At 40.5% G+C, this 21,878-nt stretch overlaps 1 protein-coding gene across 2 annotated transcripts; it reads right to left on the minus strand.

The window, feature by feature from the left end:
- Positions 1–868: 868 nt before the first annotated feature.
- Positions 869–21,124, minus strand: prss12 (serine protease 12). 2 transcript variants are annotated; one of them, XM_082537487.1, is made up of 13 exons: positions 19,759–21,124; positions 18,510–18,648; positions 17,249–17,421; positions 16,947–17,094; positions 16,143–16,321; positions 15,033–15,174; positions 14,702–14,919; positions 11,384–11,525; positions 9,257–9,462; positions 8,588–8,666; positions 7,895–8,017; positions 4,620–4,915; positions 869–2,146 (listed from the first exon to the last, which is right to left on the minus strand). In XM_082537487.1, the coding sequence occupies exons 1-13, from the start codon at positions 20,090–20,092 to the stop codon at positions 1,824–1,826; spliced, it is 2,502 nt and encodes an 833-aa protein (XP_082393613.1). In that variant the 5' UTR covers positions 20,093–21,124; the 3' UTR covers positions 869–1,823. The 2 variants fall into 2 exon arrangements, with proteins under 2 accessions (XP_082393613.1, XP_082393612.1); XM_082537486.1 differs by having other exon boundaries at positions 16,947–17,097.
- Between the last annotated feature and the right edge of the window lie 754 nt (positions 21,125–21,878).

A 21,878-nucleotide genomic window follows, 5' to 3' on the forward strand; every position in this document is an offset into this window, starting at 1 on the left:
AAATAATGACCACAAGAGGGGGCTGTCAGACTTAGAGCTCTGAAAACTGCACCTCTTTCCCTGCTGATCAACAGGTGACAGCAAATTTAAAATAATGTTAACGTTTAATCCCAATCTTTTGGGATAAATTAAGTATATTTTACCATTTCTTGCAATGTGCCTTTAGGCACAGAAGTGAGCATGAACTTACAGGAGTGTAGTATTCTTTGTTTGTAGATCTTAAAAATTTGCCAAAACTTTGCCAATTTTTTTTTTATTTTAAAATACGAGTGTTCTTGTTGTATGTTGAAAGTAGGAATCTGTCGAGATACTAATTCGTGAGGGAGGCGTATACTTCTGGATACATGAGAAAGCAGGATTAGATACAAAAACCAAAACCCCACCACTACAGTTTGATAGTGTATACTGTCTCATGTGAAAGCAAAGTTGCATTTACTCATGCTGAAAAAGTATGATGAGATACTTGAGTAACCTCAAGTAACCTTTTAATACATTTGGAGAACATAAAGAAACACGAAATGCTGGTTTTGCATTCACAGCAACTTGTACACCTTTTCTCATAAATCAGGAGTACAGTTCCCGCAAACACTTTGCGACATACCAGTGGCATTGTTTTCCATTGGGTGTGCATACACATCATCTGACAAGGGGATGCTTGCTTTGACACTTTGCAGTAAAAACAAAACAACCCTGAAAGAGCTCTGTTGTTCCAGCAGCTGTGACCTATGAGATGTGGTGGAAAGACAGGACATGTCGTATAAAATGTAAAAGTGAATGCGTTGGGTTTTTTTTTTTTACTTCAAAAATAAAATATGAACACTGCACATATGTTGGCATCTAAATTAAAAACACAAACTCAGATTTTTTTTTAATATAAATTTTATCAAAATTTGTGCTTACCCAGAAATGTTGAGACAAAAAACATGGTCATTTATCATTTAACAATAAGGAGGCAGTGGGTGTTTTTTTCTTTTTTCAAGTGTAACAGATTGTCTCCTTTCACTGTTGTTAGAAGCATGACAACCCTCAATTATCTGACCAAGACCTTTGAGTCACTGTGATAGATCAACACTTCAAAAATGCTTGTGCTTTAAATCAGAAGGACTTACGCCCCTTCCTTTTTCTGCATACATCACATAGTGCTAAGTCAAGGACAAATACTGACTGGATAGCAATTGCAAAAGCCTGAGAATTACCAAGACCTGAAATCACACAAAAACGTTACATAAACAAGAATGAAATGAGGTTAAAAATCATATTTCACTTTGACAATATGACTAAAATACTTAACACAGAAGCACTAGATGTCATGCATTAAGTACCAAAAAGGATTTCGTAGTGCAAGTATGCAATATTGTGCTATTACATACTGTTTCAGCATGAGTACATGCACATTTACAGTATGCTTGTTCTAACACAGTGGTCCCTTTTCAACGTTTTAATAGCATATTTCATGACATAAGTTGCAAGATATAACTTCATAACGAAAGTGAGCACAGAAAACAGTTTAAAAAACAATAATCAAGGGCTGCATGTGATGCTACATAAACAAAGAGATGCTTAGCTTACAGGATATACCATTTGAAATGAAAACCTCATAAAAATGTTAAATTAGTCAAATAAGTGCTAAAGAATAATTTCCCTTGACAAAAAACAAAATACAATAAAGTCCAACATTGTCTTTATGTCACTAAAGGTCAGATTGTGATATACCTCACAGGATTATTAAGAATGACATTAAGTATTCATAACTGAAATATCCTTTTATGCAAGTAGCTGGCTGAAAATGAATCCTCTTGATTTAGACCGTTGTTTTCAGTTTATTACTTCTTTTTTTCATCGCGTCCAATTACTTTGCGTATCCAGGAGCTAAATGCGGAGACTTTGGTGTAGACACCAGGGGACTGCTGTGTCCTGCAGGCCTGACCCCAGGATGTGACCCCGTAAACAACCCAACCCCCTCCTGGGCGCTCACACACCAATGGACCTCCACTGTCTCCACGGCAACTGTCCACACGCCTTTCTGAGTGGATGCTGCCGGCACAGAGCATGCGGCTTGTGAAGGCTGTGTGAAAATGCTCCTGGCAATGGCGGCGTGGAAACAGAGACAGAGGAGCCTGCTGCAAGGTCTTGGAGTATGAACGGCCTGGAAAAGGAGAGAGCAGAGAACAGCAGGTTTCAAAGGTGCGCCTGAATTTATGCTCCAAAGAAAGAGAACAAGGTTTCAATGGGCAGCAGGAGGAAAAACTGCATTTTCTTCTGCATCTTCGGCAACATCAGCATCTCATGGCTCTCAGACACAGATCCAGCATTTAACTCTGACTGACAGCAGCTGCTACATGCTGTATGATGTGTGGGTTGTGAGATTAAATTTGGGTAGATTGTGTGTGCGATCATGATTGGATTTCAAGGAAAGTGAGGCAAACATACAAAAACGATGTGTTTATGACAATTATTCACAGTGAATTCTCATTTAGTGCCATCATCAAGAATTTCTGTTTATCCCTCAACTTAGATACAAAACATGACCTAGAACACATGACTGCATGTGGTTAGTGCAAAACGTAAATATAAAGTTAGCATGGCTCAACATGATGTTGAGCTGTTAAATGTTTACTCCGTTGAGTAATATTATCACATGGTAGCATGCTGATTTTAAACATTTAGCTCACAGTGTCAGACAGCCTTTAATCCTTGTGGTTATGAAGCAGTGTTTCACATGAGTATCACTTTTTCCAGTCAAGTTTAAATTTCTGAAACTTGACTGGCCAGTATGAAGGGGAACTGGGAGACAAGTCAGTTTCGAGCTTTGTGGCTTTCTTTATTCCACATGGTTCCCACGCTGCGTCTCTTTTTAAAAAAAAAAAACAGCCTTTTTACACCTATTACAGCATACATAGCCTCCTAAAGGCCTAACAACAAGCAGCAACCCATTTTTGCATTGAAGCAAAAAGAACTGCGACCACAGCAACCCGTGGATTTCTACAATTGTGTCGCTGGGACAAACAACCAAACTAATGGACTGGTTCTTATATACCGCTTTTCTATTCTTCTGAGCACTCAAAGCGCTTCACCCATCCACACCCATTCGCACAAGCACATTTTTCCTAGGTGCTTTCTAACTGACATTCACACACATTCATACTCCGATGAACCTGCTCTACCACCTGAGCTACAGCCACCCCGAGCTCTGCAGCTCAGAGCTCTGGAGTTGTGAGTGGTTTCTTTCTCTGATGCTCTCCAATGCCACATAGTACTGCCAACTATCCAAGGCAGCTTAGGATGGCAGATGTGTAAAATTTGCTTGCGTGTGTGATATCAGAGGGGCACTAACAGCTGTACTGAGCACACATGTCCTCACACCCTCTGAATAGCCTGCATTGCCTCACTTAAATAAGCTAATAAAAACGCTCTTTTCCACAAACATCAATGTTCTATCACATGTACAGTCCACTACTTAGAATCCATGTGTGAAACACGCTCGGATCTTAGGGAGTGTGTGTTCTAGCTTGACCGTGTCCTGTGTTCTTTTGACTCACTGTGATTAATGACATCAGCGTGTAATTTAAAAATCACTAACAGATGTGCATGTGCGCATATGGTCAGGTGTATGGACAGAGACAGAAAATGAAGTCAAACAAGTACAATTTACAGCACTGATGACGGACTCGTCTTTACTTCATCTGGCTTTGCAGGTGACCTTTAAAAACACATTCAATTGAGAATAGAATTTTTCTGCTCTTTGGAGAATCACCCTTAACTGAATACAGAAACAACCCTTTGGGTGCACTTGTTTCCCTTTATCGCCTTACTGCTGAGAGTTTGTTTTTTTTAACACTGAGGGGCATCTGGAGGTCTCTGTTAGTTTTTAAATACGTTTTTTTGACAGCAGAAGTAATTGTGACAAACTATTTTCAGTTAACAATTAACATGGAACTGAAAACGTGCAAATGTGAGATTCTTGTGAAATCTATGTTGGCCTTGAGAGGTGAAAAGCACTGCAATGTAAGAAAACACAAGCAAATAGAATAAATATTTGCTTGGTTTTTGTTGTGTTTTATAGAAATAAATAACAAAACCATAAAACAAAATGGAGAGGGAGACAATAACGTGATGGACCAGCTCAAAAAGTGGCAAGCTAACAGCAAACACATATCTACAATATGAAATGAAGCATGTGATTAAAACACACATTGCCTCCATCTTTTTCCTCCCTCATATCTCCCACAGATGAATCCTCCGCTTTTTTGAGTGTTTCAAACTTGGTCTGAAAATCTCATCATTTGGTTTTTGTCACTTCCGCAGCTGGTCCATCATGATATCGCCTCCCCAGAAAAACCCTGTTGTGGTTTAAGAGATTTTTTTTCTACTATTGTGATTTATTCAACTTCTGTTGTGTTTTGTGTGCTGTTGCAGCGTTTTTGTATTTGCTGGTGTTATTTTAAGTTGCAGTGCATTTGACCTCTTGGAATCACTACAATACTGTGGCCCTGTGGCGTTAAAGATTTATGAATGAAGATTAAAGGGTATTTTGCATAACGTTGCATAATGTTTTGTGACTTCAGGTTATGCACCCCAGGTTATCCACTCAACACTCAAATACACATACACACCCTCACCTGTGTCGCCCCAGCCGGTAATGTGACAGTTGCTGGCTTGTTTGAGCACTCGCTCTTTCCTCATGGGCAGGCAGGCGGGAAGGACATGACGGCTGAATGACACACACTCTCCCGGCATCTTGTCCACTGCCCCCTGTGACAGATGAACCAGGGCCAGGTCGTAATCATTGCTATGGGTGTGGTAGCTTGGATGGAGCACAATTTGATCGACACCATACTCCTCTTCATATTCCTCAGGGACGAGGGAGTGGTAATCTCCCACTCTAACTTTATACTGCTTGGTGCTGTTTCCATACCTGCAGAGAATTGTAGATATATATGTATATATCCATATTATGTATGTATATGTATATCTATCTATCTATCTACACACACACACACACACACACACACACACACACATATATATATATATATATATATATATATATATATATATATATATATATATATATACATACATATATATATATCATATATATATATATATATATAGACACAGTAGTTTTATGAGTTATGGTAGAAAGAGCGTAAAATGCATGCATGCACAAAGCTCACAAAGCTGTACAATCCTCTAAAGTGACTGGCTCTGACTTTCAGGTTTCAGTACAAATACACAATGCTATTCTCTCAGCAACATTCACAAAACATCTGAAAAGTATGTTTAAATGTTGGGAGGAACAATCCAGCACAAAATATTCACGCAAAAATCTCATCTATCTCATAAATGCTTGTACTAAGGTCTAAACCAGGGGCAGGCAACTCCAAGCCTCGAGTGCCGGTGTCCTGGAGGTTTTAGATGTGTCCATGATCCATCACAGCTGATTTAAAGGGCTAAATGACTCTCCAGCATTTCTTGAAGTTTTCCAGAGGCCTGGTAATGAACTAATCATTTGATTCAGGTGTGTTAACCCAGGGTGCGATCTAAAACCTGCAGGACACCAGCACTCGAGACCTGGAGTTGCCTACCCCTGGTCTAAACAAACAGAGTATGACTAAAGACAAGAGTGACAGCAAATCTGTCACTCCATCTGTGCAAAGCTGTGATTATCTGACTCATAGCATGACATACCAGCGTTTTTCACACATTCAATTAATTCTTTGGTGGCTGGTGTCTTTGAAATGGAAAGGGAGGGACATAGAAAGGTGCACCAGAGTGCAAAGAAACGGGTAAATGAAGAAGAGTTAAAGAAGGAGCCAAGTCTCCGTGTCTCGTTACATATGGTGCAGTCTTTCCGGAAAGATCGCCTGACCTGGGAATGCTACCGGGTCCCTGGCAGAGCAGAGACACTGCTGACGAGCCTTTTGACTACGTAAATCTTCACAAGCACACAGTCACAAATACAGCTCACATTGACTATTTACATTAAAAAAGTAAATGAAGTGGCACGAGCAACCAGGCTTCCTGCGCTTAAGGCAAAATCTCCAGATTATGATGGATTTTTCACATATTGCTGCTGCTGCTGAAATCTGTGTGTAATATTATTGTTGGCACACCTGCAGCTGTACAGCTACAAGAAAATAATCGGTTTATGTGTTGGCTGCAATAAGATGAGACCATTTTTCATAAACATACTAAGAGAATCAAACAACATGGTCATGCTACTAAAGGTTGAACAGCTGCACTTATTTCATATTTAAGCCATCTGTACTTGTAGGCAAAATCGAGCGAACATAAGTGAATACACCAAGTTGCTCATCTAATTTCTCTGACCTAAAGGGCCGCATAGTATTACGTTGCTTGTTGCTGTGTGTAACTTTGTGCTTGTTTATGTATCACTCTATTTTGGAGTATACTGGATGAAAGGCGACACCGTGAAGTCGGAAGTCTTCACAGGTCTATGTCCTCTGGCTCGCATACAGCAAATTTCTTTTCATAGCTGTCATAACCGAGGCCAACAGCTTGAGGCATTGAAAACCGATATCAGGGAATTAAGCTGATTGACTATCACTATTGAAGTGGGTGGCAGTGGCACCGGTGAGACCTGCAGGGCATTTATGGCCTGTAGGTCACACCATAAATGCACAAAGACTCGTAAAGGTTAAACAGCGAGCGCAACACAAAACAGCACAAAAGACTTTCACACCTGTGATGACTTTCACAATGAAAAGTGCCTTCAGGTGACTGCAGTTTAGACTTCATGAAATACAGATAAGCCTTAAAATTGCAGTGAAAACACGTCAAGAAGCTGTACTGTTCAAGGAATAGGCTAATAATGAGATGCTAATATTAGATAAACTTGGCTCTCATTCATCAGTCTTCCATGTTAGCCCCACCTCACAAGTTAAAAGGTGAGTTCCTTTAGGCTGTTTCTTAAGTAGCTCTGGCCCTCTGAATCAATAAAACGGCAGCCACACGAAAACTATGAGAAACGTTCTCTTGCAGCGCAAGAACAATTAAAGCATTATGTTTGAGGATAACTGTCGAAGGTTCCACAAGGCTTACAATGCAGCTTTTGAGCAAGTATAACAGTCGTCAGTTTAATCTTACCCTGGTGATTAACTAATCACCAAGTAATCACTACTACCTAAATCTACCTCCTGTAAGAAAGTATAGTTAATTTGGAGCACTTCCTGTGTATCGTTTCGAAGTAGCTGAAAGTAGCACTTTCACAGAGGAGAGGAGTTCTTGCATATACAGCCTCTGACAGCTAAAGTGGTCTGGAAATGGCTCAGGAAACGGCACTGGGAAAGATTTAGTGAAAGACTTCTTCCTCTCTGAAATGTGGAAACACTTGGATTTATAGTCATGGACCTTCTGGGGTCTTTACGGGGCTGTGGTTCTCCCACTAAACCCCACCACTGGAACTAAAACCCAGTAACAACCAAAATATATTATCAGTAAAATAAAGCCTGACAATCCAACATGTACTGTGTAAACATTTAATGTGGACTATTTGTTTTTCCACTGCCTTCTCTACTGTATGCGTTAGGTGATAGATGTTCGGTTTGTGGCATCATGTGGAGGCCTCTAGTCCAGATGAAGTTGAGTTGAAGCAATTGCCTTTCTTCCTGCCACCTGCACCATAACCACAGCCAAACCAGCACTGAATAATGCTCAAATGTTCAGTTCTCAGCCCTTCATCAGTCTTGTGCATGCGCACACATTGTCGAGCTGCTTTGGGATGAATTCAAATATCCTACTTTATGCAAAACACTTTTAAGACTTAGCAAAATATGTGTAAGCACAATCCACATTTCCACTTCAAAAGTCTAATATGTGCGATATGAAAAAAGCCAGTGTATTTGTGTAATAGCGGATGTGTGTTTTTGACCTTTTGAAGCAGTGTGCCGAAGTGAGGACCCAACAGGTGTCAATGAGAGTTGCTCCACAAACCAACCTCCCATCTACTCGAGATCCTCGCAAACGGATAGCAGCCTGCCATGGCCAGCCACCCCTACAAAGAAAACAGCCAAAGAACTTTAAATTGTATCTTTAGGCACTTTCTTACTAGCAGCTTGTGACAGAAACATCAAATAAACACACACTTTGTATAACTTAAAGGTAAAATTGTATTTTTACAAAAAACAAAGAACTATTGGCTGAAAACGTGGCACATCTTGGCACGGTGTGTGCTCTTAAACAAATTAAGAATACTAGACAAGTGCAGGAAGTTCACCATTAATGAAGGGTGGGATCATCTTAATAGATTATAGAACCAAAAGGCAGCTGACATCCAAAAAAGAGAGGTAGATTTCCCATTTTCTTAGTTAAATAAAATGAAATAAGGGGTGGCTCAATACTGTTTCACAGTGTTGTGTATGGACCTGCTTTGTTTTAAAACATGCGTCCCCACACAATGTATCTTGATGTTTGTCTGCACACACAGTTTTCTTTGCCTATAGCCCTCAGATCAGCTGTTTTCTATCTAAGGTTTGCTTGAAAATGTGGCCATTATTCTTTATTCTAGATCTCTGACAGGATTTTTCCATGCTGGTATTAATCCCTGCTCTCCCTGCCAACTTACCTCAGAGAGTTTTCTCCTCCTATGATTCTCCTCTGGCGAGTGTGTATGAGCCGCAGACCGCAAATTGAGTCCACAGGATCTGACAGAGACAAAAGAGGGACCAGTGGTTGTGTATATTTGAGAGCCTGTGGGAGGGTGATGATTGCTAAACCATACATCTCAGCTCCAGTGTTGGTTTTATTAAATGTTTAGTCTGGTCAGAAGCATAATTCTTCTTTTCCTACTATAATATGAACCTGAATTAAATTAATTAATAAATAAAGTGATTCCTTTCACTGTTTGTCTATGTGATGTCCAAAACTACATGCAAAACGAGACAAAATACAGTCCTGCATTGGTTATGTGAGAAATGGTAGCATCAGAACATGTGCAGGTAATGGAGAGCATTTTGTGCGTCTGCCCTGACGTGTCACTGACAGGATGAAGCAATAATACTGTAAAACTCTCCATTTTACCATCTGGATACACACAGTCATCGAAGTCCCACACTTTCTGCTTAAACTCTTACGCTGGTCCTTTCTTCAGCCATTTATATCTTTTGAGTTTTCGGGTGTGTATAACATTTTGGACGTGTTTGCTAAACACAGTATAGTTTCCAGATGAATAATAGAAGCTCTATTTGTTTTCAGAGTTATAAAGTGAAAACCAGGTCCTGACTAACTGACTGACCTTTCACCACTTTGTAGCTGGGCTGCGGAGCTCCGTAGTCGCATATGACCCCAGCGTCCTCGCTGTGGCGGCAGTTGTGTGTTCCTGGAACCTCTTTGATACAATCAGCTAAAGAAAGCTCTTCACCAGTGCACTTCACATTGTCCACGTGGATGGGCCCCGTCCCTTCACCGAAGTATGCCATCACGCGGGCCTTTGCCACGCCACTTGAGAGGACAGACGTATACGCATTTCACTACATCGCTTTCTCAGTTATAGAAAACAAACACAAGAACAGGCAGAACTGTCCAAAAAGTAACACATTCTGAGAAACACACGTTCTTTATGATCAGAGGGGAAAAAAAGATCTGTGGCACAAATTAAGTAAAAAAGTAAGTCTTAGTAAAAATATTTAGATAACGTGGGAGATCTGATGGTAGTTCCGAAGAAGAGTTAGTGCCCACCATCAGTGGACCTGACAGATATAAAGTTCTATTATGGCCACAGCAATTTAAAATATATTGATGTAAAATAAAAGAATTATACTAAATATGGAACTGCACTGGAGCTCTGCACTTGTTTTTGCACAAGCAGCAACAATGGAAAACTCTGACAATGACCTTCTGTTGGTATTTGACATGGAGCAAAGTCTGTTGTGTAACATTCTAAGGAAAATTTGAATGTGCGGCGCATGCAGAACAGACGTCTTTTGTTTATCTTTCAGCTGTAACAAGTCAGACAAACTGACTGACGTGAGTGATGAGGCTTTTTTCAAAATTCCATTTACAAATGTCTTTAAATAAGAGTTGAACATTATTTGTTGTTACATAGACCTGTTTAGGTGCGTAAGTGAAGGCGGTGACAACAAATTGGTTTAGATGTTAACATTTGACCTTCTCAGAATGTGACGCAAACTAGGTTGACAAAGGATAGCAAAACTTTGCACCATTATCTCACCCCTGACTTAAATTAGCAAAGAACTAACACACACTGGCCTGTAGGATGAACTTGTGTAGGTACAGACTGTAACTGTGAATTTAATTAAGACTGATAGATAACAGAAAGAGAAGGTCTTATGTTGCATCCCTGGAGTATGTTGGGTGACAGGTCTCGTTATCCACTGGGAACCTTGTGTCTCTTACTTACTCATCTAATGTTGTATCTGTGTGTTCAATAGCTCCCTAGACAATGTATGTAGAAAGTGACCCTCCGAGTTGCTTGGAGCAACGCCTAAAGACTGACATCATGCTGGCTTGGTGTATCTCCGAGGCAACCCGCGGTTAACGTACAACAACAGTTAAAAAAAAGAGCTGCTTTGGCTATAAACCACTCAAGTTGGAAAGGAGGGCCAAGTGTTTTCTCATGAATATCTTTGCTGAGGAGTGATGAGAAAGGAAATAAGACAGTTTGTTATAGTAAAGTTTTCCCTTGTCATCTCATTGTCATTGTTCTTGAAAACAAAAAGGCGTCTCAGAAGAAAATGAAAAGGAGGCCTCTGGACAAGTGCCAGGAAACATATCCGATACTTGAAATGTGACTTTTGCATCATTAGCCTGTGTTTTAAATCGAATGTTTATTTTTGTAAAGGTAACAGAAAGGTCACCATGAAAAGCTCATACCAAAACATCTTAACAACTACAATCAAAGAAAGAAAATTAATAAATAATGAAACGCAGTCATTTTTTATGATTTATAATCCACTGTAGCTTTTTTTTTTAAAAACTGTAAATAAACTTGAGCATTTCAGACGTGTGATGAAGGCAACATGGAAGCAGGTAAGGATTGTGAGATGAAGAAATGGGGTGATGGATTTTGCAAACCGAGTAGATTCAGTCTGGATTCACTTAAGTGAGTATAATGTACGAGGAGATCACATTGCATTTCTACAACTTTCAGCTAAGCTTTTCTCAAACACTTCACAGTACCTCTGTTTCAGTGATGCTGATCCTGTCCATAAGTGCTTGCACTTTTTTCTTTTTAACCAGTTTTATTATTTTCTGACATACTGTCAATCAAAGGATTGGTTGGGACATAATGAGCTAGTGAATCAATGCTGTGTGTGTGTGTGTGTGTGTGTGTGTGTGTGTGTGTGTGTGTGTGTGTGTGTGTGTGTGTGTGTGTGAAATTAGCCGATTCCAACTTAAATACCTATATCCCAACTGCCTGCAGACAACCTCAGCATCATGATCAGTCCATCCATCATCACAGACAGTCCCCCACTGACCGGACAGATAGAGCTCGACACGCCCTTCTCTAGGGCTCTCTCCTCCTACTAGTCTCACTGGTACACCTGAAGAACACATACACACACAACAGTTTAGGCTGACAGTGCATGAAGATCACATGCTGGCTCAGTTGATTGAAGATGTCTAACACCCAGAGTCTTGAAATGTTCAAAGAAGCAAACATTCCTCTAACAAACCTGATCTGTCTAGTGAATAGAAGCATGTGTGTACATGCCCTCTACAAATAAAGTAGCTGGAACACCTGTCTATGTTCTTGCACGAAAACACAGTCTGTGTGTGTGTAGTTGTGTGTGTGTGGTTGTTTATCTTTATCTTTATTGGCTCTCATCTCATTTTTTCACACGCACACACTTTCTCTTGTTCTTTCTTTCAAGTGTTCGCTCACACTGTTAATCAAATCAGTATAAGCTCTACATTGATCTAATAGTTGTGAGCATACAGATGCCCCAAAATGCACACACAAACGCACACACTCACACCAAACACATTTAAGTGTATACTAATGTCTTTCCCGTCTGTAGACATTTTCAGGATCAGTTTACATTCTTTCTAAGTTTCAGCTAAATCTGATTTTTTTTGTTTTGCCACTGAATCAACATACCTAGATCGAAAGAAGAAAGATTTTCTCATGGAATTTTCTTTCTTTGCGTCCTTCTTTGTTTCTTTAAGAGATCATTTCAGAGATATCATTTTTTTGTGCTTCGTAGTCTAAACATTCCTAAGCAGGGAACCTCAGTATAAAATGATTCTGGCTCTATTACAGTAAATGAAATACCAAAATTTTCTTAATGACTGTGCTTTTGGGACATAGGACATTTAGAAGGGTGAGATTTAGGGGAGGGAGAATTAATTGTGGGAATGTTTACATCTTAGTTGGTGTTGGCAATTAAGGAAATGTTTGTCCATCCTTAGAAACACAAACAGTTCTTCCTGTCTTAACACACACACACACACACAAACACACACAGAATTGTGTTTAATCAACTAGTGAACATTACCTATATAATTTTCTTCAGATTACCCCAGTTTTAATCATAACCTGTATCAAGTGCCAACATTAACATAAAAGGCTTTAGTATAGATTTTAATGATTTACATCAGTGAGCTCTGTTCAGGAGGGAAGGTCTTTTCAATGTGACTATGTGGAGCCATATTTATATCCCCTCAGCATGAGTAATAAAAGTAAAGATATGCACACACACTACATTACTGCTCTGACACGGCCTTAATGTGATGATCTATCACAACAGAGAGTTAAAGTGAAAGGCTGAGTGCCTGGTTTATCCTGCCTGGGTAGTTACTTTTTTCCCTTTTCCAAAAACAACACAGCCTGATCTGTCTTTGGCATGCCGAGGGATGAAGTGGGGTTTTGCTCACACATGTAAACACTCAAACGCAAACACGTAATCAGACGCGCATACAAATGCTCCACAGTAATAACAGAATTCTTGAGTTGCATTTTTGTGGGGTAAGAGCGTCCCTGAGGCTATTGCCAAACAATGTAAGCCATCTAAACCCACCAAATTAAGCAGCCATTTCATTTTGTATGCGCTCTCTCTACACAAACTTCAAACCTGCCCTCACTCAGGATGTAAAAAACACAGTGTTTTCTGTGTCATGGGCTAGACTTATTAGACTTGTGCACGCGACATTTGCAGAATGATCTGAAACCTGAGACATCTGAGCCATACAGAGATGTATGAAACTTTACCCGCCAGCATCTCTTACCCTTGCAGAACTTTATTGCTGTCTGGAAGCTATAGACATAGATCTTGTGTTATGCGATAGGTTGGCCATACTAGTGCACTGGTGCCTGGCAGATGTGATTGTACCATCAGGACTTATAGGTAAAGGGTCTGTAGTGGAGTCATTTGATCATGATGACTTTACCATGATGCCAAGTTATTAAGGCTGGAAAAACCAACTGACAGCTGTGCTTACTAGAGTTAGCATGGCTTATATCATCCTCTCCCTGTGTCTCTTGAAAAAGGCTGGCTTTGTTTTTCTACACACGATGAGGTTTAATTGCCTGCAGGTTGTGGCAGACATGTCAGGAACAGATTTCAGATCAGCTTGCCCTTCCATTATCTGTTTTTATGAAAGGAAAGGCAAATTACAAAGACGTTTTAATCATTTGGCTAAACCCACCAAATTAAACAGCCATTTCTCCCTGATTATAAAGTTGGCCTACAAGTGGAAAGCCAGGATACAAGAGTCCTTCATAATTTGTATTTTTGCTACTAAGAGTAATAATTTTGTGTATTTATTAGTCTCCCTTGTTACATTTGCTTAGCCCACTAATCCTAAAAGGATCTATCAGAATATCTCATGCAGATTATATCTGCCAGGCCCACTGATGGTGGCATCAGTGGGCCTGGCAGATATAAAGTAATATTGTTGTAACAGCAATTTAAAATACATTTATGTAAAATGAAAGAATTATACTAAATATAGTTCCATATTTAGTATAATTCTTTATGTGTGTTTTCTGCACTTTGTTTTTCTGTAAACAGCAACAATGGAAAACTGGCAATGACCTTCTGTTCAGTATTTGAAATGAAGCAAAGCCTGTTGTGTAATTCTAAGGAAATTTTGAATGCGTGGTGCATGCCAAACAGACCAGATTTATTATCTTTGATGTTGATCTTTCAGCTGTAATAGGTCCGACTGACACACAAGTGACATTCTGCTGATGAATGGAAACTAAATTCATTTCTTGGAAAGTACAACAGTTTGATTGACTCCTGGGGAATCCCATTTATGCAATGAGGCGATCTCTACTGGGCCAAGGCCAACCAAACATGAGAGGGGGAAAAACAAAATCCACTGATCAGCAATACTGAAAGTCTTAATATAGACTAAAATCAGTAAAACTGGAGAGCATTAAAATATCATAAGGGGATGTAAAAATACACTTCTTTCTTATGATGAACTACGAGCCCTGAATTATATTTCTGAAAAAACAGTATGAATGTAAATGTGTGCATAACAACCTCTTTTCCTAAAACATTATCCAGAAAGATTTAGAGATTATGCATGCCTGCACGCCCAATATATGTCCTATGTTGTTATAATAATCCAGCCTAAAGCTTCAACTAGCACTATGCTTCAAAAAAAAACTGTGCCATATATATATAGTCACATACAAGTTGCAGTATACATAACCACATACAAAACCATGCATCTCTCCCATATATAACCTTTTAATGTATTCTCTTACTGATTGGAAGACCCTCTCCATTGTGCTCAGGGTTGCATGCAATGTTAACATCTTCCTGGTGTGTACAGTCGTGGTGCAGCCACTCCCTCCTGTTGCACAGCAATAAACTAGGTTCTTTCCCCGTGCAGCTCACATCATCCAACAGAATAGGACCTAAGCCCACCCCAAAGCGTGGAACTGGAGTATCTGGCACTCCAGGAGAGAGAGTCTCTCCGAACCTGCACATGCAGACACACATCCGCAATCAAACAAACATGTTTAAGTTATTTATGAGCAATGATTTGGAATAAATACAAAGGTGTGTGAACGGGTGGGAAATACTTTACATTACCTGTAGCCAAGCTGTCGGCACACCACTTGCGTGTTTGAGTTTGTCCAGCCGTCGTCACACACCGTTCCCCACTGACCACGGTAGAAGATTTCTAGACGTCCCTCGTGGCTGCCGGCACCCCCAACCAACCTAATAGTACCATCTGGAGAGAAAGTGAGAGAGTGATTGGGGATAAACGGGTCGAGAGAAAGAGAAATCTCCTTTTGAATGTGAATAAATTTCTTCTAGATTTCTTCCAAAAGTCACATATTTTACTTTTATCGTTTTTTTTAAGTTTTGCAGGAAATAACGGAGCACAGCAAAGCTATTAACTGCACTGTAAACGTTCAGAGTGTAATTACTGATGTTGTAATGAACAAAAAAGCTCTGGTCAATCCTGTCTGAACCAAATGCACCAAGATGTAATTTACCAAAGGTCAGCCTAAGGATTTATTGGTAAGAATTTAAAGTATCATGTCACATTTGACCTTTGACCACTCCTTCAAGGTCAAAAGACTGACTAGATATGAAGGTCAAAGAGTTAATAATGCTATATAGCACTTTTTAAAACTGTTTCTTACTGCCGCTGTAATGACAAAATATACATAATATATTGTGATTACAAAAATCACAATATTTTATTATGACTTTCTCATGTAACTGACAGTAACAGGTTATAATTCTTTAAATACATAACAATTGGAATACATATACAATGGATCTGAAAAAGTTTCTTTTTATGGGGGGGGGGGGGGAACAAAAATCAAAATTATGTCAAGGATATTAAAATGAGTTTCCACAGGGCACTAAAACAGGCCAATTGTTTTTACTACAGACCTCTTCTACTCCCGTAAAGGTAAATACAATCCAGAGGCTGAGCTGCCTTGGTGAAGGTTTGCGCTCTCAGAGTGCTTCTTGTTGTTAATGTTATCAGTTACACCTGTGCTTGATACGTCAAAAATGTGGGAAGAGAGAGCAACAAAAGCAAAAAGCAAAATCTTTAAGGGTCATGGGAACTTCCTGATGTTTCCAGTATAAGGTGAGAAGCTTTGATTTCTATATATATAAACATGTCTGTGTGTATCCCACTTTGATGTCTTTGCTCCTAACAATGATTATTTGGTGATCTACCTGTAAGAGGATTGCAGGAGACCCCTGCATCTTCAGAGTGCAGACAGTTGTGTTCTCCCCATGCACTTTTTGGACATTGCTCCAGAGTGAGCTCATTGCCTGTGCAACGCACCTCGTCCAACCACAAGCGGCCTGAACCCTTGCCAAAATGTGCCTGGCCCCATGCCCTTGCAACGCCACTACAAAGAAAAGGAAAGATGCAGAATTCTAAGACATTTTGGCTCTAGTAATACTAATGCAAAACACATGTGCTCATTGGACATGACGTACAAAATGCAGCGCATACAATACCGTATCCTTTTCTCCTTTAATTTAGAGGATTTACAGAGTGAGCACATTATATGTCATTTTTAATATCGGGACACTGCTTGTCACGCACATCCCTGCAAATGTAAACATTGCGATGTATTTGCTCCCTGTATAGCGCTGCTAAATATGCATATCTCTGTGGTGCTAGAATTCTAGCAGGAACAATGAGCCTGATTCACTGTCTGACCCCCAGATGTTCTTTACTGCTTGCTCCTCTTTCTCTGTGTCTGAATAGAAAGAATACTTGTCATACTTTTGGAGACAGAGGGAGAGAAAGACGGAGGGATACCCGCACAAACTCATCTCCAGCTGCCTTCTGTATCTTTCTGCCACACATTTTTTTCTCACTTCTGTCACACCGGCAGTGTATTTCCTTTATGCTAATTTGAATATGAACATTTGTATCATTGTGTGTGTTTGTGCGTGCGTGTGTGTGTGTGTGTGTGTGTGTGTGTGTGTGTGTGTGTGTGTGTGTGTGTGTCAATACGACTTAACCTCAGCCCCAGCTGTCGACACACCACCTCTGCGTCACTGTCATCCCATTGGTCATCGCAGATGGAACCCCACTCCCCGGCATGGAGGACCTCAACCCTGCCCTCTGACTTTGACCGGCCTCCCACCAGCCTTATGGGAAGGGACACACCTGCTGAAGTGTGAGCAAGCAAAAAGCACACAGTATGCTGCTTTTTTATTTGTATATTTTTAAAGTATATATTTATTGAAATTTGTAGTTTGTAAGATCATTTGATTTCTTTCAACTTATTCTCACAAACCTCCCATGGCAGATCTATAATTACCTGGCTGCTGGTTGCAGGTAACAGCTGCAACCAGAGAACACTCCTCGCCATTCCAGGTTGCCTTGGGACACTGGAGCAGGTCTGGCTCTTTGCCTTGGCAATGGACTGCCGTCCAGTGGAGCTTGGCTGTGCCTGGACGGAACAGAGGAACTGCTCGAGCGCGACCTGAAAATCTGGAAGAACATCAAAAGGGAAACATGTTAGTTATAGTAATTTGAAAAGCTTTTTAATATTCCAGCTGACACTAACCCATCCACCCCTCCATCCGTTTTCATAATTATGGTCACGGGTTGACTGGAGACTATTCCGACTCACACTTGGCCAGAAACAGTCCATAACAGGGCTACTACACTCTCACATCCTCTCTGCGGCCAATTTAGAAGGAGTCATTAACCTAACATGTCTTTTGAATGTTAAAGGAAACCAGATAACCTGGAAGTAGGTACAGGGAAAACATGCAAGCTCCACACAGCACCATCATGCCACCTGACACTGATCCAAATCTCATTTAATAACAAGAGTTACAAATTACAAGCAGGCAGCTTTATTAACCTGCTAGCAGTAAGCTTGAGCTGTCTGCACATGCATAATCTGTTGCTCTGGGCCAATGCCGTTAGTAGTCCTTACACCCAACAGCTTTCAATAATTAAGCATGTGAAAGTCATCACCAAGCACTCCAAATGACATATGCCTGACATTTGCCCTTCTTCCTTTCTGCTGTGGACTTTCATTGACTCCTGTGTGAGTACAAACACACGCGGGCAAGTGTTCGTATCAGAACGTGTGCCAGCGCTGGTGTTAGTGACAGCATGTGCAATAAGTCAAAGAGTTTCTCTGTTCTCCAGGGAGAGCAGGACAGTTTCTCAACTGACTATGGACTGTGCTGTTATATACAATCTGACTACAGGCTCCCTTGAGAAGCATGACAACATCTCATAATCAAGTCCACGAGACACAGTAAGAGGCACATGTGAAAAACAGAAACAGAGAACGGACGAGTATGCGAGAAACAACGTAAACGGCACGACACTCGAGGTATTTAAGTGCCTCTGGGGAATAGAGGGCTGGAATGTAAGAGTCAAACAAGAAGCGTCGAGCAGAAAAGAGGAGCGTGCCTGAATGAAGCTCTGTTAGCAGTTATGAATTTAACGGCAGATGGTGACAGAACCTGCACCTCTGTCTAAAGACGTATGTGAGAGGGAGGGATAAAATAAATACCGCACATTTAAGCATATGTGTACGTGTTTGTGCTCTCTCTCACCCCTTGCCCAGCTGTCTGCAGACCACTGTAGCATCTTCGTCTCCCCAGTCGTTGCTACAAATGGACCCCCACGTTCCCCCAAGGTACACTTCCACCCTGCCATCTAGCTTGGAGCGGCCACCTTGCAGACGGACAGAGCCTGAGATGGAAAGATGGTTGGAGAAAAGTAGATGTAAAACTGTATGTAATGTGCAAAAGAATCTTTTTGGGGAACACCTGAGTTTAAAGTGGGGGGGGGGGGCTAAAACTGGCACAAAGTCAGGAGAGAAAAAGAGACACTATGCGAGCTCTAAAACACACATAGATCACCGGCCATGTTTTCATGTTTTCATGTGTGTTTCACCACATCACACAAAAAAATAAGACAGTAATGTCAAAAAGTGAAATATTAAAGAATGCAAACGATATGTCTGATTGTTTATTTTAAATGTCACACCTTTTGATATTATCTATCTGCACAGCCAGTTCCTTCAAAAGTGGAGAGACGTGTTCTTCCTGTGCTGCCCCACAATGCAATTCATGACCTAAATATTTATAACCCATAAGATCAATATGATATAAGAAGAATAAGATAAATATAAGATGATTACAAAATGTGTTTTTCAGATTTGTTATTTGCAGGTATAGTCGTTCAGTGTGTGAGCATGCATCAGGGTAACCTGATTGCTTTACATTGTAAAGTAAGAAGCTTACAGCGAATGCCTGGGTGCACATCCATGCCAACGCACACTCACACAAATTCATGCCCCTAAATATTCATAGGTGCCTGAGCACCCTGTGGCTGTCTTCCATGTGCAATTGTAAACACACTGAATCTGAACACCTGACTTACCGGCATGTAATTGTTAAAACGTTCAATAACTGACACCAAAACTGTAATGTAATACAGCTGCATATGGATTTTTAAAAAAGGAAGAGCTGAAAACACAAATATTTTCATATGAACAATTACATTCACACCCTGGTAAACCAAAGGTATGGTAGGCTTTAATGATTCCATGGGTGGATGCTCTATGACTCAGCTGCACAGTACTGTAAAAACACATGTATCAACAGCTTCTCAGCCCCTATAAAAATGTTCATTCCATTCATGTTGGCCTTTTATCTGCTGTAGCATGTCTTGAATCCTGCTCATCTGGGGATTTCACCTTCTTCTAGGTGTAATATTTGTAGCCACGTTGTACAATTTCGAGGCTGTTAATGCCTATAAAACACAATAAAGCTGCTGCTACTAGGCCTGCGTGTTTACCTTGTTTACAGTCGCAGTACCCCCAGTCTACTCTGCCTCTGTGGTTCCTAAAAAAGCACCAGGGTCGGATTCGGCCGTCCGGGTTGCGACAGTGGTTGTGCTCGCCTATGCCTTTGCCCGGGTACCGTTCGTCGAAGCCGGAGACTTCGGTCCAGTTCATACACCGGGTGCCGGACTCAGTGACGTCTATCGCTCCCCGGTAGAAGCCGTCTTTCCCACGACTCCCGGCACAGTCGGTGAACGGCAGGATGAATGAAGGGACGCTGCTGGCATAACAGCGAGTGCTGATCGCAGCCAAAAGAGCGGCTTTTAAAACAAAAAATGGCACATTCATGTTAGGGCTATGACGGATCCTATCATCAGCTAAGGGTTTCCACGCGTCCAGTCAGCCTCTCGCCCAGCCGTGGGACGAGAGTGAGAACGCTGCGGATCGATGAAACCCCTTTTTCTTTTTTGTATAGGCAAGGCAGTCCTCCAACGAAAATTCAATAACATGGGCTACATGATGGAAGTAATTTTCCTCAGATGACTGATTTGACCAACTGTAGTGTACCTATATTTTCAAATAGGAATGTTTTTTTAGATCTTTTATTTTGGCATTGTGTTATATGTTTCAGTACCCTTTACTACTCATTACCCACTCGACCAAGTAGTTTAGAAATATTCTATAAAATACAATCTACAACTCCTCCTGACGCACAGCATTCAAATGCTCTCAAACATGAGGGCATTTGCTCCAATAACATAAAACATGAAAATGCATGGTATAGACCATGGTGTTGTTATTTTTATTGCTCGAATTATAAGTATTCAGTCATTTGGAGCCGATTTGTAAGGACTTAATTTGAGGTGCGTTCTTGCAGTTGAGCTATCTGAAGCACTTGCTTTTATCATTTTGCACAATCTTCTCCTTTAAAAATGAATACGCTCCATTGTCTATCGCAACTTGAATCCTTTGTGACTGCAAGAGTTTAAAAACACGAGTTAAAAGATTGTGAAATATAACAAATGCTAAGAATTACTTATCAGTGAACCAGTGCATGAAAACGTATCACCAATAAAGTCAGCGACGAAATCATCGCAGTGAGGTGTAGTGATGGGTCGTTCGCGAACGAAATGGCTCTTAGAGCCGACTCTTTGACGTGAACGACGCGAGCCGACTTTTTATCGCGAGCCGTCACGTGGGTTTTTTGTTTTTTTTTTTCTTTCTCTCAGCCTCTCTCTCGCACTTTTTTCCCGCTTCACTCTGCACGCGGGCCTTGTGCTTTACGCTGGGCAGAGGGGGGAGGGGCGGTAGTTACACTCAGTAGCACAGGAACAGAGCCAGAGAGAGAGAAAGAGAGGCAGGGACAACAACATTAGAAAGGTATAGTAATCATCCACAACTATTTTCGGTTGCAGATGATAAAGGATTGAGAAAGTTTATTCATGCAGGTCCATATGACAGAGAATATGCATGTTCTTTTAGTTTTCATATTATAATTTATATTTAATTGTGTTGTGGTTTGCAGTGTTTTGTGTTCTTTTCACTTTAAATTTGTGAAAGGAAAAAGCTGAAAATTTAAATAGTTAAAACTTGAAATGTGAATAGTTGATTTTTGTATTATATGATTTATTTATTACATTTTATGTGGAGTGAATAAATAAAAGTATATTTACGGTGGCCCCTAGAGACAAAGCACATACAAACTTCAAATCACGTACGAACTCTGAAGCATGTACAAACTCCAAAACACGTAAAAACACGTACAAACTCCGAAGCACGTAAAAACTCAGAAGCATATAAAAACTCAGAAGCACATAAAAACTCAAAACACGTACAAAAGACAACAGAAGTGCTCCAGGATGCTGGGCGCAGTGTTGAGCCTTTGTTATCTTGTGGCTACACAAGCCAGCAAGTACCAACGACCGGATTTGGTGTGTGGTAATAACAGGTAAATGAACTTTTTTTTTAAATTATTTGAATATATATATGAGTGCCTGTGTATAAATACACAAACAATACACACATGCTTTCAATTGTGTAATTTAAGTGATCTAGTAGCTCTGCTTTGGAAGTTCAGTTCATGCTAGAAATGTGTTTTGGAGTTTGTACGTGTTTTGTCTCTAGGGGCCACCGC

This window comes from Aulonocara stuartgranti (assembly GCF_965226115.1).
Source record: "Aulonocara stuartgranti genome assembly, chromosome: 6".
Classification (NCBI taxonomy): Eukaryota; Metazoa; Chordata; class Actinopteri; order Cichliformes; family Cichlidae; genus Aulonocara; species Aulonocara stuartgranti.